General features: G+C 59.6%; 3 protein-coding genes across 14 annotated transcripts in view; 2 read left to right on the forward strand and 1 right to left on the reverse strand.

Annotated features, from left to right (window-relative positions):
• The window catches only part of AGAP3 (ArfGAP with GTPase domain, ankyrin repeat and PH domain 3), a 54,371-nt gene extending 52,266 nt beyond the window's left edge, over positions 1-2,105 (reverse strand). For 2 of the 5 annotated variants that reach the window (XM_036356079.1, XM_036356078.1), the window contains exon 1: positions 1,483-1,865. In XM_036356079.1, coding sequence (XP_036211972.1) covers positions 1,483-1,813 — 331 coding nt within the window. In that variant the 5' untranslated portion in view covers positions 1,814-1,865. Of the gene's footprint in view, positions 1-1,482 lie in introns of all 5 variants that reach the window. The other 3 variants (XM_036356080.1, XM_036356083.1, XM_036356082.1) reach the window with 3 other exon arrangements.
• Positions 2,106-8,046: 5,941 nt separating this feature from the next.
• TMUB1 (transmembrane and ubiquitin like domain containing 1) lies at positions 8,047-10,541 on the forward strand. Of its 3 annotated transcripts, XM_036356113.1 has the most exons (4): positions 8,047-8,179; positions 8,584-8,677; positions 9,036-9,454; positions 9,727-10,541. In XM_036356113.1, exons 3-4 carry the CDS (start codon positions 9,066-9,068, stop codon positions 10,403-10,405), a joined length of 1,068 nt encoding a protein of 355 aa, XP_036212006.1. In that variant the 5' UTR covers positions 8,047-8,179; positions 8,584-8,677; positions 9,036-9,065; the 3' UTR covers positions 10,406-10,541. The 3 variants fall into 3 exon arrangements, with proteins under 3 accessions (XP_036212006.1, XP_036212004.1, XP_036212003.1); XM_036356111.1 differs by lacking the exon at positions 8,584-8,677 and having other exon boundaries at positions 8,051-8,179; XM_036356110.1 differs by lacking the exons at positions 8,047-8,179; positions 8,584-8,677 and having other exon boundaries at positions 9,743-10,541.
• A 245-nt stretch (positions 10,542-10,786) lies between these two features.
• On the forward strand, positions 10,787-14,990 carry FASTK (Fas activated serine/threonine kinase). Of its 6 annotated transcripts, none has more exons than XM_036356104.1 (10): positions 10,791-10,961; positions 11,740-12,162; positions 12,609-12,788; positions 12,921-13,060; positions 13,484-13,697; positions 13,783-13,957; positions 14,180-14,271; positions 14,359-14,494; positions 14,570-14,684; positions 14,781-14,990. In XM_036356104.1, exons 1-10 carry the CDS (start codon positions 10,880-10,882, stop codon positions 14,886-14,888), a joined length of 1,665 nt encoding a protein of 554 aa, XP_036211997.1. In that variant the 5' UTR covers positions 10,791-10,879; the 3' UTR covers positions 14,889-14,990. The 6 variants fall into 6 exon arrangements, with proteins under 6 accessions (XP_036212001.1, XP_036212002.1, XP_036211997.1 ...); XM_036356106.1 differs by having other exon boundaries at positions 10,794-10,961; positions 13,798-13,957; XM_036356105.1 differs by having other exon boundaries at positions 10,805-11,616.
• Positions 14,991-15,058: the final 68 nt, after the last annotated feature.

Raw genomic sequence — 15,058 nt, forward strand, 5'->3', positions numbered from 1 at the left:
AGCTGCAGGGACTGGCTGCTCTCCCTGCCCCACCTCCTTCAGCTCCAGGAGGAAAAACTGGTCATCGCTGCCTCTCTTTGGGGCCCCAGGATCACACAAGGCCACCTCCAGGTCCCCAGCCTCAGCACTGATTCAGGCCATTTACTCGGATCCATGCTAATGAGTTTTTTTCTGTCACCTAATTAGTTCACAATGAACTCAGCCTTGAGAGAAAAGAGGCTAGAGAGGGCTGGGGAACGGACAGAAAGCAGTCAGACTGGGATGTCACCCAAAGGGCAGGACCCCAGCTCTAATGGGCCCTTTACTCCCAAAAGACCCCATGCTCCTGCCCCAGCTACAGGGAGCTCTGAGAGCGGAAAGGGGGTGCTCAGATGAGGAGCCCCCCGGGCCTCACACAAAGAGGTGAAAACGGGAGTGAGCCCCAACTGCAAGGCTCAAGTCGGGGCCAGGCCCCTGTGCACAATTCCATGTCATCAGCAAAAGGCCTTGCCCTCTCCCTGCGTTTCCACTAAGGCCCAACCCACCACCTGCTGGTGGGCGTTCCCCTTGGAATGGAACCTGAGGAGGAAGCAGATGCCCCAGGGTGAGGCCATCTGCCCACTGGGCACTCAAAGGTCACCATGCCACAGGAGGGCCTGCGGGTGGAGCCAGCCCCCACGACACCAGGGGTCGAGGAGCATCTACCAGCAGCTTACACCATCTCTCCTGCCCCTGGGAAAGGAGTGCTGGGCAGTGGGGGGAGTGGGAGGGAGGGGGACAGCCCCTGACACCCGGCGACGTGTCCCTGGAAGTTGGTCAGTGACCCACAAGAGGCTCCCTGGAAAGCAGCAGTGGGTCCGGCGCGCGCGGGACCTGGCGAAGGCGCGGATGGGCAGGCCAGCGCCTCCCACACGGTCGCAGCGCCCAAGCCCCGAGTCAGGCCCAGCCCACCGGGCCTCGGCAGCTTGCGGGATGTGCGTCGGGAGAGGGCGCGCCGCAGCGAGCGCCACCCTCCCCGGCCTGCGGGCACTGGGCCCGGGAAGGCTGACACCCACTAACGGAGGCTCCGATCCCCGGCCCCGCCGCCGCCGCGGGGCAGAGCCTGGGCAGCTGAGCCGCCTCTCAGGCAGCGGCCCCACCTCCCCGGCCGCCGAGGCCCTCCGCTGCGCCCACCCTCCCGGGACATGCCTGACCAGATCGGGCACAGACCCCCCCCACTCCCGGAACCGCTACGGCTCCGAGCGCCCCCTCCCCCGCCCCCGAAGAGGCTATCCTCGAGCCCTGGCGCACTAAAAGCCGAAAATGTACACCCTGGCCCGGGACCGGCCCCCAGCCCGTGTCCCCAGGCGAGAAATGGCGAAGCCTGGACGCCGGCACTGCAGCGCCGGCATTCAACAAACCGCGTGGCCCGGACCTGAGGCGCGCGAGGATCCCCGACGGGGAGAGCATGGCCAGGCCGGACCCGCAGAGCCCGGAGGGGCCACCGCGCCCAGCTCCGCTCACCCTCGATGGAGATGACGTGCTCCCGGATCTGGCTCTGCAGTGCCAAGTCCTCCATGCGCTCGATCAGATCGTAGATGGCGTAGATATTGGGATGCACGGACTCGAAGCGCTGGATCTCGGCCCGGATGGCCGCCGAGTTGGAGAGCGCGAACTGCTGGGGGGGGCCGCCGGCCAGCTGCTGCGAGGGGCCGCCGCCGCCCCCGGCCCCCGGCCCCGCGCCACCGAACTGCCCGCCGCCCCCCGCGCCTCCGCCGCCGCCGCCGCCGCCTCCCGGTGCCGCCAGGCTGGGCTGCTGCTGCGGGCTCTGCCCCCCGCCCGCCTGGAAGTTCATGGCTCCGGAGCCGCGGGGCCCGAGGCGGGCCCGGCCGAGGCCGGGGCGGCGCGGCGGCGGCGGCGGGCGGGCGCGCGGGGCTGGCGGGGCTGGGACTGCGGAGCCGGCGGCACGAGACTAGTGCATGGGGCCGGGGGCCGGGGGCCTTGGCCGGGAGGCGCCGCCGCGCACGCTGTGGCCGCTGCCGGGCGCTTCCCGCCGCCGCGATCCCGCTGCCTCTGAGCAGCCTCCAGCGGCAACAACAACGGCACCGGGAGCGCGCGGCCCGGGCCCTCCCCCCGCGTCATGCGCACGCACTGCCACCCCCGCCGGCTCCTGCACACGCAACCCGAGCCCCCTCCCCGCCGCCCCCGCCCCTCCAGCGCGCGGGCCCAGCGCCCCCGCCCCTCGCTCGCAGGCTTTGCAGCCTCCACCCCCGAGCCTCGCGCTCCAGCCGGGCGCCCCGGCCCCTCCCACCACGCCTTAGCCCTTCCGCCTCCTCCGCAGCCCGCACCCACACCCGCGGCGGGGACCACCGCGCAAGGGACTGTGGCCTGGGCCTCCTCCTGCCCGGCAGTCACTCTCGCCTTCCTGCGCTGGTTTGGGCGGGGTGTCCTATCTCTGGGCAATGCCCGAACAGTGCCCTGCGCCTGAGGGTGCTGATGAGCACGGCAGATTGTGGAAGAGGGCCGCCAGCCCAGGCCCAGCTGCGCCTCCCTGACATCGTCCTGCCTTCTATGCGGCACAGGCTCCCCTGTCCCTGGCCTGAGGTCTTCCCTAGAGACTATCCCCCCCTCGGGCTTCTCTCTCTCGCCCTCCCCTGGACTCCCCGCTGCCAGCTGCAGCACAGCGGCTGAAATCCTATTTCCACTTCTGAGAGCTCTATTGGCGGGGCCCTTGGAAATGATACTTTGAACAATAACTCCCCACTCCTCTGTCTTCCCTCTTCCCCTTAAAGACCCCTCTGCGGAACCCCACAGGTACTTAGAAGAGGGAGGGCTTGCCCTCAGGGGTGAGAGGGGAGGGAGGAGACAAGTAATACTTCAAACAATAAAAAGAAGAAGAAGAAGCCCTAGCTTCTTTTTTAAAAAAGGAAGAGGGAGGAATCAAATATTTGTCTTCTTCCCCAACTCACCCCATTCAAGAGACAACAGAATTGCCGAAACCGGTTTGGCTCAGTGGATAGAGCGTCGGCCTGCGGACTGAAGGGTCCCGGGTTCGATTCCGGTCAAGGGCATGTACCTGGGTTGCGGGCACATCCCCGGTGGGGGATGTGCAGGAGGTGGCTGATCGATGTTTCTGACTCTCTATCTCTCTCCCTTCCTCTCTGTAAAAAATCAATAAAATATATTTAAAAAAAAAAAAAGAGACAACAGAATGGATAATAGAGACCATTATAAACTTTTGAACAATAATAGATACAGAGGCAGAGCTGCCTCAAACAGATTGTCCAACTGCAGCGGGAAGGCCGGGGAGGGTTGGGGGGCAGGAGGGGGGTGGGTAAGAGATCAACCGAAGGACTTGTATGCATGCATATAAGCATAACCAATGGACATAAGACACTGGGGGGTAGGGGAGGCTAGGGGACTGTCAAGGGCGGGGGAAAAAAGGACACATATGTAATACCCTTTGTAATACTTTAAGCAATAAAAAATAAATAAGTAAATAAATAAATAAATAAATAAATAAATAAATAAATAAATAAATAAATAGAAAGGAAAAAAAAGAGACAACAGAGCCCACATGACTGTCTTAATGTTTCTTTATTAACCCCTTTGTCCATCCTGTGTTCATGTCCACTCCTCCGGGGCCAGGGAGCTCCGTTCACTGTCCCAGTCCTCTGCATTCCCATTGCCACAGCTGTCTGCAGCTCTGCTAGCCACCCCTCTCACCAACCTTTCTTAGAACCCACAGGGGTGGCATGTCCAAGACACTGGCCCAGCCAATCAGCACAAGGCTGCCTCTCCATCCCCCTCCCCCATGTCTTCTGGCACAGTTGACATGTGTCATCCTTTTTATTTTTTTTAAAATATATTTTTATTGATTTCAGAGAGGAAGGGAGAGGGAGAGAGAGATAGAAACATCAATGATGAGAGAGAATCACTGATCGGCTGCCTCCTGCACGACCCCTACTGGGGATTGAGCCCGAAACCCAGGCATGCACCCTTGACCAGAATGGAACCTGGGACCCTTCAGTCCGCAGGCCGGCCGACGCTCTATCCACTGAACCAAACCAGCCGGGGACTACTTATTTATTTATTTTTTTATTAAATATTTTATTGATTTTTTACAGAGAGGAAGGGAGAGGGATAGAGAGTTAGAAACATCGATGAGAGAGAAACATTGATCAGCTGCCTCCTGCACACTCCCCACTGGGGATGTGCCCGCAACCAAAGTACATGCCCTTGATCGGAATCGAACCCGGGACCCTTGAGTCCGCAGGCTGATGCTCTATCCACTGAGCCAAACCGGTTAGGGCGACTACTTATTTTTTTTATCTTTATTGTTGAAAGAAATGTCATCCTTCTTTAAAAAAATCTTTATTGTTGAAAGTATTACATGTGTCCCCCTTTTCCCCCCATTGACCTCTTCTAGCCCACCCCCGCCCCCCGCCCCAGGCCCTCACCACCCTATTGTCTATACCCATTGCCTATATGTATACAAGTTCTTTGGTTGATCTCTTCCCACCCACCCACCCTCCCTTGCCTTCCCTCTGAGATTCCAAAGTAGTTCTATGCTTCTATGTCTCTGGATCTATTTTGTTCATCAGTTTATTTTGTTCATTAGATTCCACATGAGTAAGATATGTGATACTTGTCTTTCTCTGACTGGATTATTTCGCTTAGCATAATGCTCTCTAGGTCCCTCCATGCTGTCTCAAAGGGTAAGAGATCCTTCTTTTTTATTGCTGCATAGTATTCCATGGTGCAAATGTGCCACAGCTTTTTTACCCACTCGTCTACTGATGGGCACTTGGGCTGCTTCCAGATCTTAGCTATGGTAAATTAAGCTGCTTGTGAACATAGGGTGCATACATCCTTTCTGACGGGTGTTTCGAGTTTCTTAGAATATATCCTTAGAAGTGGGATCACTGGGTCAAATGGCAGCTCCAAATTTAATTTTTTTGAGGAAACTCCACACTGTTTTCCATAATGGCTGCACCAGTCTGTCATTCTTTTTAAACACACTTCCACTTCCCAGGCCAAGACCAGCATAAAGCTGTCTCCCACGTGGCTATCCACACAACTCTGCCCCAGTACCAACCAAGTCACCATTCCTAAGTTTCTTGAACATTCCAAAGAATGAGATGCAAGCTAATCAACACTGGAGGTTTCCCCACCCCCCACTTCCCACCTCCTGAGAGATGTGGACCCATCTACCTGTTTGACATTCAGGATGTCATACACTCTCTGGGCTTCATCTGCAAAATATAGTGGTTGAACAGAACACCTAGCTCTGATGTTCTGTAATTGTAAAAGCATCTGTTTTAGATGCTTAATTAGAATCCACAGCAAGAAGCTGCTACCAGTACCTCCCAGGAGAGATGCTGAGGCTATAGAACTTCTGAAATGTGTTGCCCAGCAGCCAGCACACACCTACTCTTGCACTGGTGTGCTGTCTACATGTGTGTCCCCCAGTAGCATATGAACCCCATGAGGGCAGGGACAGCGTCTTACACATGCCTGGCGTATAGTATATATTTAATACGTGTTTGTAGAACAAATGGCTGAATGGGAGCAAAGGACCTAAAGACAAATTAGTTCTATATGTTATAAATCTAAAGTAACATTCTTGGCCCTGCCCGAGCAGCTCAGCTGGAGCATCGCCCCAATATGCAAGGCTGCGGGGCCCACCCACATGCAGGGTTGGAGGGACTGGTTCTGGTGTCCTCAGGGCAGTTACAAGAATCAACCAATGGATTCATAAAGTGGAACAACAAATTGATGTTGCTCCCTTCTCTCTCTCTAAAATCAATCAATAAAAATGTTTTTAAAATATATTTTTATTGATTTCAGAGAGGAAGGTAGAGAGAGATAGAAACATAGAAACATCAATGATGAGAGAGAATCGTTGATCAGCTGCCTCCTGCACACTCCCTAGTGGGGATGGAGCTCGCAACTGGGGCAAGTGCCCCAACTGGGAATCGAACCTGCGACCTCCTGATTCCTAGGTCTATGCTCAACCACTGAGCCATACCGGCCGGGCAATAAAAATGTTTTTGTTTTTTTCTATTGTCTTTTTTTAAAATAATTTTTATTTCTTGAAGTATTACAAAGAGTATTACTATGTTTCCTTCCCCCCCCCTTGACACTCCCCCCAGCCCCCACCCCCCAGTGTCTTGTGTCCACCGGTTATTCCTATATGCATGTATATAAGTCCTTCGGTTGATCTCTTACCCCCCCCCCAAACCCTCCCCAGGCTTCCCACTGTAGTTTGACAGTCTGTTCAATGCTGCTCTGCCTCTGCATCTACGCCTGTTAATCAGTCTATACTGGTCCCCGTTATCTGTCCCAACCTCACTGGAGCCGTCCCAACCCCACCGGGGCCGTCTCGGCCTCACCGGGGCTGTCTCAACCTCACCGGGGCCGTCCCAAAAAATGTCTTTTTAAAATATATTTTATTGATTATTTTTACAGAGAGGAAGGGAGAGGGATAGAGAGTGAGAAACATCGGATGAGAGAGAAACATCGATCAGCTGCCTCCTGCACACTCCCTACTGGGTATGTGCCCGCAACCAAGGTACATGGCCTTGACTGGAATAGAACCTGGGACCCTTCAGTCCGCAGGCTGACGCTCTATCCACTGAGCCAAACTGGTTAGGACAATAAAAATGTTTTTAAAATAAAATAAACTAACATTCTTTTCTTCTGGTAAATTGTATTGAGGGTTTTTTTTTTTAACTGACATTTATTTATTTATTTGTTTATTTATTTCAGAGAGGAAGGGAGAGGGAAAGAGAGCTAGAAACATCACTGATGAGCCCTAGCTGTTTGGCTCAATGGATAGAGGTTCAATTCCAGTCAAGGGCACATGCCTGGGTTATGGACTCCATCCCCAGTAGGGGGCGTGCAGAGGCAGCCAATCAATGATTCTCTCACATCCTTGGTGTTTCTGTCTTTTCCCTTCCTCTCTCTAAAATCAATAAAAATATATTTTAAAAAAGAAAGAAACAGCAATGATGAGAATCATTGATGAGCCGCCTCCTGCACACACCCTTCTGGGGATGGAGCCTGCAACCCAGGCATGTGCTCTGACAGGGAATCCAAGGATGATCTCTTGGTTCATAGGTCAATGTTCAAACACTGAGCCACACCAGGTGGGCTAAACTGACTTCTTAAGGCAACACTTGGGAGTACTTGCTCCCACAAATAGGCATGTGCTATGGGAACATGAGGGTATCATACTTTTTAATCAAGACTGGCCTATAAAATCCAGGATGTGGGATCTCTGTGGCTATAGAAGCCCAGAGGAAGGAGGGAAAACCCACAGAAATTAGCTGGCCTGGGCCAGGCTGGGGATCAAATCACATACTCTACACAGCAACATGCTAAGGATTTCATTTCCAAGCCCAGATTTGAGTGGAAGGAGTGTGCTAATACTAGTTGAGCAAGTATCTACCATGTGACAGATCCCTTACACAGTTTCCACATTTAACAAAACACCGAAGCTCTTCCTTACAATTGCCTTATGAAGGAGGCCTTAGAAATGAAGAAATTTAGGTTCAAAGATTCAAAACGAACCTAAGGTCATTAAGGGATAAGGGATCAGCATTATGTCAGGTTCCAAAGTCCATGTTTCGTTCCCAGTCTTGCAGGGGCAAGGCGGGAAAGGGGCCAGGGAAAGAGGACAACCCTGGGATGTACACGCAGCCAGACTGGTGGGGCAGCCCATGGTTGCTGGGCTCTGGGCCGAGAGTCAACTGGGTGGGTGGGGGGGGGGCGGGGATGGGTGTCCAAGGTGCCTCCTGGCGTTCACCTGCCATAAGAGTAGAATGAGCCACCGGAGTTCACCAGAGCCTGCATCTCCAAACACGGGGCTCTGATCTGCTCCTGCTGACGCTGGTTGATGCGGGGACAGATGCCGTGGATGCTGGCAGAGGGAGGGGCGGATCCCGCTGCGGCCGGACCTCTGGGGGCTGTCACAACCCCAAACCTGCCCTGCCCTCCCCTCTGCCACTCGAGGGCAGCGGAACCAGTCCGCCCAAGCCCGCTGGTAGGTCCGCAGGGAGGAGGGCGGGGATTTCGCACGGTCAGGACTACAAGTCCCACAATGCTCCGGACAGCGGCGGCGGAGAAGGGGGTGGGGGTGCCTTCAGGTGTCGGCGGCCTCGGCGCCTCCCGCCCGGAAGTGGCCTAGGGTCCGCTATGGAGCCGGTGGAGCCGGGCGGTGAGTCCCCGAGCCGCGCCCGCGCCCTCCCCGCCTCCCCGAGCTCGCAGTCACCCGCGCTCCCCGCCCCGGAGTCGCCCGCGCCCGGGGGCTGGGGGCGGGGGACGATGGCATAGCTGGGGACGGGGAGGGCGAAGCCCCGGACCCCGAGCTGGACCTGGGGTCCCCCCGGGGGCCGGGCTTGGAGAGGCTTCCCGAGGAGGCGCGGAGTCGTGCCGCCAGGGTGGGGCCGGGTTGGGTGGGGGGTGGGACCCTGGGGAGGCTCCCGATGCCGAAGGGCGGAGTCTGACTTTTGGTGTTGGGAGCCCTGGGGAAGCCGTCCGCGTGGGTGGGTGGGGTTTGGGTAAATGGTAAGAGGGCGGCGGCATAGAGGCCCTTTTTCTTCCCCTTTGAACAAACTTTAGCCACGGAGCAGGAGCTAAGCTTTGGGGTTGATAAGCAGCTTTGGGTGAAACTGGTGAAGGAATAAATGTTGAGATGAAACAGATGGAAGAATAGGTAAGATTAGGGCGAAGTTGGTGGGGGATGAAGTTAGGGGAGAGGTTGCCCCGAAGGTCCAGGCACCTTGTCTCTGGATAGTGTTTGGGTGAATTTGGGAGCTGGTTAAACACCGAGAACTCAGGTTACAAAAGTTAGGATTTGGAATGTGGTGATGGGAAGGGGCACGTGAAGCAAGTTTGGGGTAACTGGGAGTCCAGATAGTCTACGCCCTGGGCTGGGGCTGGGGTGAGGGGACAGAGTGAGGCCGGTGGGAAAGTGGGGTGCGGGGGGGCCAGGAGCCTGTTGACGTTCGGAGAGCTGTTGGCCCCGGTGGGCCAGCCGCTCAACCCCTTATGGGTTCTTTGTGCCTCTCCAGCTCAGTAGCGCGGCGGGCAAGGCGGGTGCCATGGCCCTGATTGAAGGGGTGGGTGATGAGGTGACTGTCCTTTTCGCGGTGCTTGCCTGCCTGCTGGTGCTGGCTCTCGCCTGGGTCTCAACACACACATCGGAGAGCGGTGACCCACTAGCCCAGCCATCAGGGACCCCAACACCAGCGCAGCCCAGCGAAGCCATGGTGGTCACCGACAGTGCCAGAGGGGAGGCCCCGGGAGCCGAGACCCCCAGCCTGAGACACAGAGGTCAGGCTGCACACCCGGAGCCTGGCACAGGACTCCCAGCAACCACACCACCGCCAGACTCCCCCCAGGAGCCTCTCGTGCTTCGGCTGAAATTCCTCAACGATTCAGAGCAGGTGGCCAGGGCCTGGCCCCACGACACCATCGGCTCCCTGAAAAGGTAAGCTGGGGTGAGGAAGGGAACAAACGCCAAGGACTGGGTGGGAGTGAGGGGGTGGGAGTGATCCTAGACCTGGAAGGACCAGGAGACACTGGAGACTTCCCCCGCATCTCATAGATGAGGGGACCCAGATGCCCAAATCACACTGTCCTGTTCCCGGTGGAGGAGGGGACCCCCCTGGGCGCCATGACCTGGGTGGTGGGGGGTGGAGGCAGAGGTGAAGGGTGGGAGTATGATTCTGGGCCAGGGATGAGGATTGCTCTATTACCCAGGTCCCTCTCTCCTCAGGACCCAGTTCCCTGGCCGGGAGCAGCAGGTTCGACTCATCTACCAAGGACAGCTGCTGGGAGACGACACCCAGACCCTGGGCAGCCTTCACCTGCCTCCCAACTGCGTCCTCCACTGCCACGTGTCCGCACGGGCCGGCCCCCCACACCCGCCCTGCCCACCGGGGTCAGAGCCAGGCCCCTCCGGGCTGGAGATCGGCAGCCTGCTGCTCCCCCTGCTGCTCCTGCTGCTGCTGCTGCTCTGGTACTGCCAGATCCAGTACCGGCCCTTCTTCCCGCTGACCGCCACCCTGGGGCTGGCCGGCTTCACGCTGCTGCTCAGCTTCCTGGCCTTTGCCATGTACCGGCCGTAGTGCCTCCGCGGGCTCCCGGCCGCCTGGCTGGCCCCGCGGGACCTCGGTCCGCACCACGCCGGCGGGGCTGCTGTCTGCCCGGGCCCCGCTCTCTGGCCTGTCTCTTCCCGCCACCCTGGAGCCCAGCCCTGCGCCGCGGAGCACCCCAGCGGCAGGTGGAGGCCCCTCTCGGTGACCTCCATGGCTCCGAGCCACCTTCCGGGGCCGCTGGCTCTCAGCCCCCACTGACCGTGGGCTCCTCCGGGTCTGCCGGCTGCTGTCGCTGCCTTGGCCCTGGGCAGGGCGGGGCCGCACCCCTGGGCCCGGCCTAGGGTTCGGCCTGAAGACCCCGCCATCTCTAGTCCCTAGTCGCTCCTCGCGCTGATTTGGGACCCAAGGACCCTGGGGGTGGGAGGGCCGAGGGAGCTCCCTGGAACTTGTGCAGATTAAATGACTGTGAAGTTTTCACTCCCGGTGTGTGTCTGCGCGTGGGGGCCCGTGGGGCGGGGCCCTTGCCCACGGGAGGAACGGAGTGAGGGCACGGGCTGGGCCTCTGCTTGCCCAGCCCGCCCGGGCCGCCAGGAGCTGCCCTCTCCTCTCCGCGGCCCGGCGCTGGCCCCTGGCCACGCCCCCGATCCCTGGCCACGCCCCCGGCGCCGCATGCGCAGCTGCCCGGAAGCGGGGGGCGGGGCTGGCGGCGCCCGGTGCGCAGGGCCTGACGGGAGCCACGTCTCTGCTGGCCGAGGACTGGGCGGCGATTGGCGTCCCGGGGCTGCTGGGAAGATGGCGGGCTCGGTGGCCGGTCGATGAGGAGGCCGCGGGGGGAGCTCGGCTCCCGGGCCCCAAGACCGACCGAGGGAGCGACCTGCGCGGGGCCTGGGGAGTCATGTAGGGGCGGCCCCTGCGGGGCGGGCCGCGGGAGGGCTGCGGGAGTTGGTGTTGGCCACCGTGACCAGGTCTCTGGGGGGTCCCCGGCCTGGGTGGGTGTGGGGGCCCCCGACACCGCCGACTCCGCGCCTCTGCAAACCTGTGCACTCGGGCTCCACGGGCGTCCTCCGCGGTGGGCGCGGCGCGCGCGGTTCACAGGCGAGAAGGCTTAGGCAGGAGACGCAGCCGCTGGCCCAAGGTCACGCCGCTGGTAAGTGGGAGCACCCAGCGTGGAACCCAGGACCGTCCGGCGGCGGAGCCCGCGTGCCACCTTCTGCGCCGCCGCCGCCTCCTGCGGGCGGGGGAGGTGGTCTGGAAGGCCGGTCGCCGGGGCCGGCTGGGCTCCAGGCTGGGCGCAACCACTAACCGGATTCGTGACCCCGGGCTTGCCTTCCCCCCTCACCTCTCTGGGTCTGGGTTCTCCGCCTGTGCGATCGAGGTGACGCCAGCCCTGCCTGCGCCCCGGGGGCGTGTGCGGAGGACCGAGAAGATAATGCATGTGGATTGCTCTGTAAACGTCCCTGCGCCGGGCACACAAGGATTAGGATGGCTGTTCCCGGATGGAAGGAGGCGGAGGGGCGGGTGGGGAAGAGGACCAGGGCCGTCGCAGAGAAGGGTGAGCGGGAGTCTGCCTTGCTCTGACCCTAGACCCCTCTGAATGGGGAGTGAGGGGAGGAGTAGAGAGCAGGCTTTCCTCCCCTTCGGGGAAACCTCACCCCTTTTTCTGGGCCGCCCTCAGGGTCTCCGTCACCCAACTCCATGCTTCGAGTCCTGCTTGCTGCCCAGGCCTCTGCCGCTCAGCTGTCTGGCCTGCTGCTGCTCCCGCCGATACAGCCCTTCTGCCTGGGGCCCAGCAAGTGGGGGGACCGGCCTCCCGGAGGAGGCCCCCACGCAGGTCCCGCGCAGGGGCTGCAGCGGCTCCTGGAGCAGGCGAGGAGCCCTGGGGAGCTGGTGCGCTGGCTGGGCCAGAACCCCACCAAGGTGCGCGCCCACCACTACCCAGTGGCGCTGCGTCGTCTGGGCCAGCTCTTGGGGTCTCGGCCACGGCCCCCGCCCGTGGAGCAGACCTCACTGCAGGACTTGAGTCAGCTCATCATCCGAAACTGCCCCTCCTTTGATATTCACACCATCCACGTGTGTCTGCACCTTGCAGTCTTACTTGGTGAGGAGGCTGCCTGGGGGTGGGCGTTAATGAAAGAATAGAGAGGACCAGGAGAGGACCCACATCACTGACAGGATTCGCCTCTTGGGCCTCGCCAGAGCGGCCACACGCGGCCCACGGCTGCTCTCCCACAGGCGGCGGGAGTCCAGCAGCGTTTGCTGCTGCCTCACATCCCTGCTACCCCGTGCCCTAGGAGCCACCACACTCTGTCACCAATAGAACAAGATGAGAACGTGTTCGCCATCTTTATATAAAGCCTTCCCCATAAGCTGTTCTGCTCCCTTAGTTCACATGGAATTTCACATCTCCCCAGTGTTTCCACTGGCACTATAGCACACCTTCCAGCCAGGAAACAGATGAGAGAGGTTGGGATTCACTAACAACCCAGGACGGGAGCAAAGCAGCTCCGCTCCCAGGACCGCCTCCTCTGACCCTCTCCCTCTCAGGCTTCCCCTCAGATGCGCCCCTGGTGTGTGCCCTGGAGCGGGAGCGAAGGTTCCGCCTCCCCCTGAAGCCTCCTCCCCCTCTGCAACCTGTCCTTCGCGGTGGGCAAAGGTTGGAAGCTGCTCTGAGCTGCCCCCACTTTCTGCGGCATCCACAGCAGCACCTCATCCGAAGCTTGGCAGGTGCTGGAGGGGTTCAAAGGCAGGCTGGGGGTCAGGGGCCGAGGAAGAGGCAGGTGGTGGGGTCTGGGCTAAGGTGGACACTAGTCTGGAGGTCTGGCCTGAGGGTCCAGGGTGATAGGCTGTCCTTCACAGAGGCCAGGCCAGAGGAACTGACTCCCCACGTGATGGTGCGCCTGGCCCAGCACCTGGCCCGACACCGCTTGCGGGAGCCCCAGCTTCTGGAAGCCATTGCTCATTTCCTGGTGGTCCAGGAAGCCCAGCTCAGCAGCAAGGTGGGATTGCCTCCCGTGCTTCCCAGACACCGCCAGGCTCAGCCCCTGTCCAGCTTGATTGGCTGCGGTGTCCCACAGCGAACAACCCAGCCAGGCCCTGTCCCCAGGTTTCCATCTTTGCTCACAACCCCCAGCACGTGCAGTCCTGCAAGCACTCAGCGCCGTCCTCACTTCATTGACTCCACTCCTCTAGGCCTGCAGGGCCAGGCCCCATAGCAGTGTCTCCTCCACCTGTTTGGTGATTGACTGCATGGGGCTCAAGACACTGCTTATGCCACAAACTTCTGGTGTGTGTCCGGTAGAGGAATGGTGCTGCCTTTGCAGTGATGGTCTAAACGTGCAGATCAAGCCTCCCTGAGGCTCTCCTTGCCAAGGGTTTTGGAGAACGTTCCTTGCGGGGTGATGGCTGCTCTCCCTCTACAGGTGGTGCAGAAGCTGGTCCTGCCCTTTGGGCGGCTGAACTACTTTCCCCTGGAACAGCAGTTTATGCCCTGCCTTGAAAGGATCCTGGCTCGAGAAGCAGGGGCGGCCCCTCTGGCCACTGTCAACATCTTGATGTCACTGTGCCAGCTTCGGTGCCTGCCCTCCCGAGCCCTGCAGTTTGTCTTTTCCCCAGGTTTCATCAGCCACATCAGTGGTGCGCAGACAGGAAGGCTGGCCGGGCCCGGAGGGCTGGTGGGCAGGGTGGAGGGGGTGGGAGTCTGCAGCCCAGCAAACCTCAGTCCCCTTGCCTGTAGGCACCCCTCATGCCCCGATTGTGCGGCGCTACCTCTCCCTACTGGACACGGCTGTGGAGCTGGAGCTCCCAGGATACCAGGGTCCCCGCCTTCCCCGAAGACAGAAAGTGCCCATCTTCCCCCAGCCACTCATCACTGACCGTGCTCGCTGCAAGTACAGGTGGATGGGGCAGCTTGGGGAGGGGAAGGGACCAGCCCAGAAGAAGCAGGGTAGAAAGGCCAGAGAATTGGGACCTGTTTCGGCTGGTACTCTGAGCAGTCATAAATAAATGGGCCTTGAAGCAACAAAGGCATTTGCCTAGGATCACAGAGCTGGGGGAGGGGGTGGGGCGCGACCAGAGACTCCTGGGCCTTCCTGCTATCGGTGTTCCACTCCCCTCAGTCACAAGGATATAGTGGCCGAGGGGCTGCGCCAGTTGCTGGGGGAGGAGAAATACCGCCAAGACCTGACTGTGCCTCCAGGTTATTGCACAGGTGAGCTCCAGGTATGTGGGCAGGCAGCAGGCTGACATGGAGCTGTGGCTAAAAGCCACTGGCCCTTTCTCTTCTCCCACCTTTCAGACTTCCTGCTGTGTGTCAGCAGCTCTGGTGCTGTGCTTCCTGTGAGGACCCAGGACCCTTTCTTACCTTACCCTCCCAGGTCCTGTCCGCAGGGCCAGGCTGCCTCTCAGCCCACTACCCAAGACCCTGCCCAGAGGTAAGGGAAGAGGGCAGGAGGGCCTCCCCTGCCTTCACGGACAGCGACCCTGAGCCATGGCCGCTCTCTCTCCAGGGTGGTGCTGATGCTGCAGGAACGCTGGCATTTCTGCCGGGACAGCAGGGTGCTGCTGGGCTCCCGGGCCCTGCGGGAACGGCACCTGGGCCTGTTAGGCTACCAGCTTCTGCCGGTGAGCCTCCCCTGCACCGCCCCTGGTGACACTGTGTGTGCCCACTCCCTCACCCACAGGGCCTGTGGATAACCTGCTTGCTGCCTTTCCCCACAGCTACCCTTTGAGGAACTGGAGTCACAGAGAGGCCTGCACCAGCTCAAGAGCTACCTGAGACAGAAGCTGCAAGCCTTGGGCCTCCGCTGGGGTCCTGAAGGGGGGTGAGGGGATGCACATGGGGTTCACGATGGCTCCCCTATGGGGGGGTGGACAGTTTGCACTTTGGATCCCTCTGTTTTTGTTCATTAAAGTCCCTTCTTCATTGCACATCTTGTTTCTGGGACGGGGAGCAGACTGGGTCTTCCCCACTTCTTTTCCATCCATGCCCCCACCCC

The sequence above is a fragment of the Myotis myotis genome, unplaced genomic scaffold (assembly GCF_014108235.1).
Source record: "Myotis myotis isolate mMyoMyo1 unplaced genomic scaffold, mMyoMyo1.p scaffold_m19_p_25, whole genome shotgun sequence".
In the NCBI taxonomy this organism is placed as follows: Eukaryota; Metazoa; Chordata; class Mammalia; order Chiroptera; family Vespertilionidae; genus Myotis; species Myotis myotis.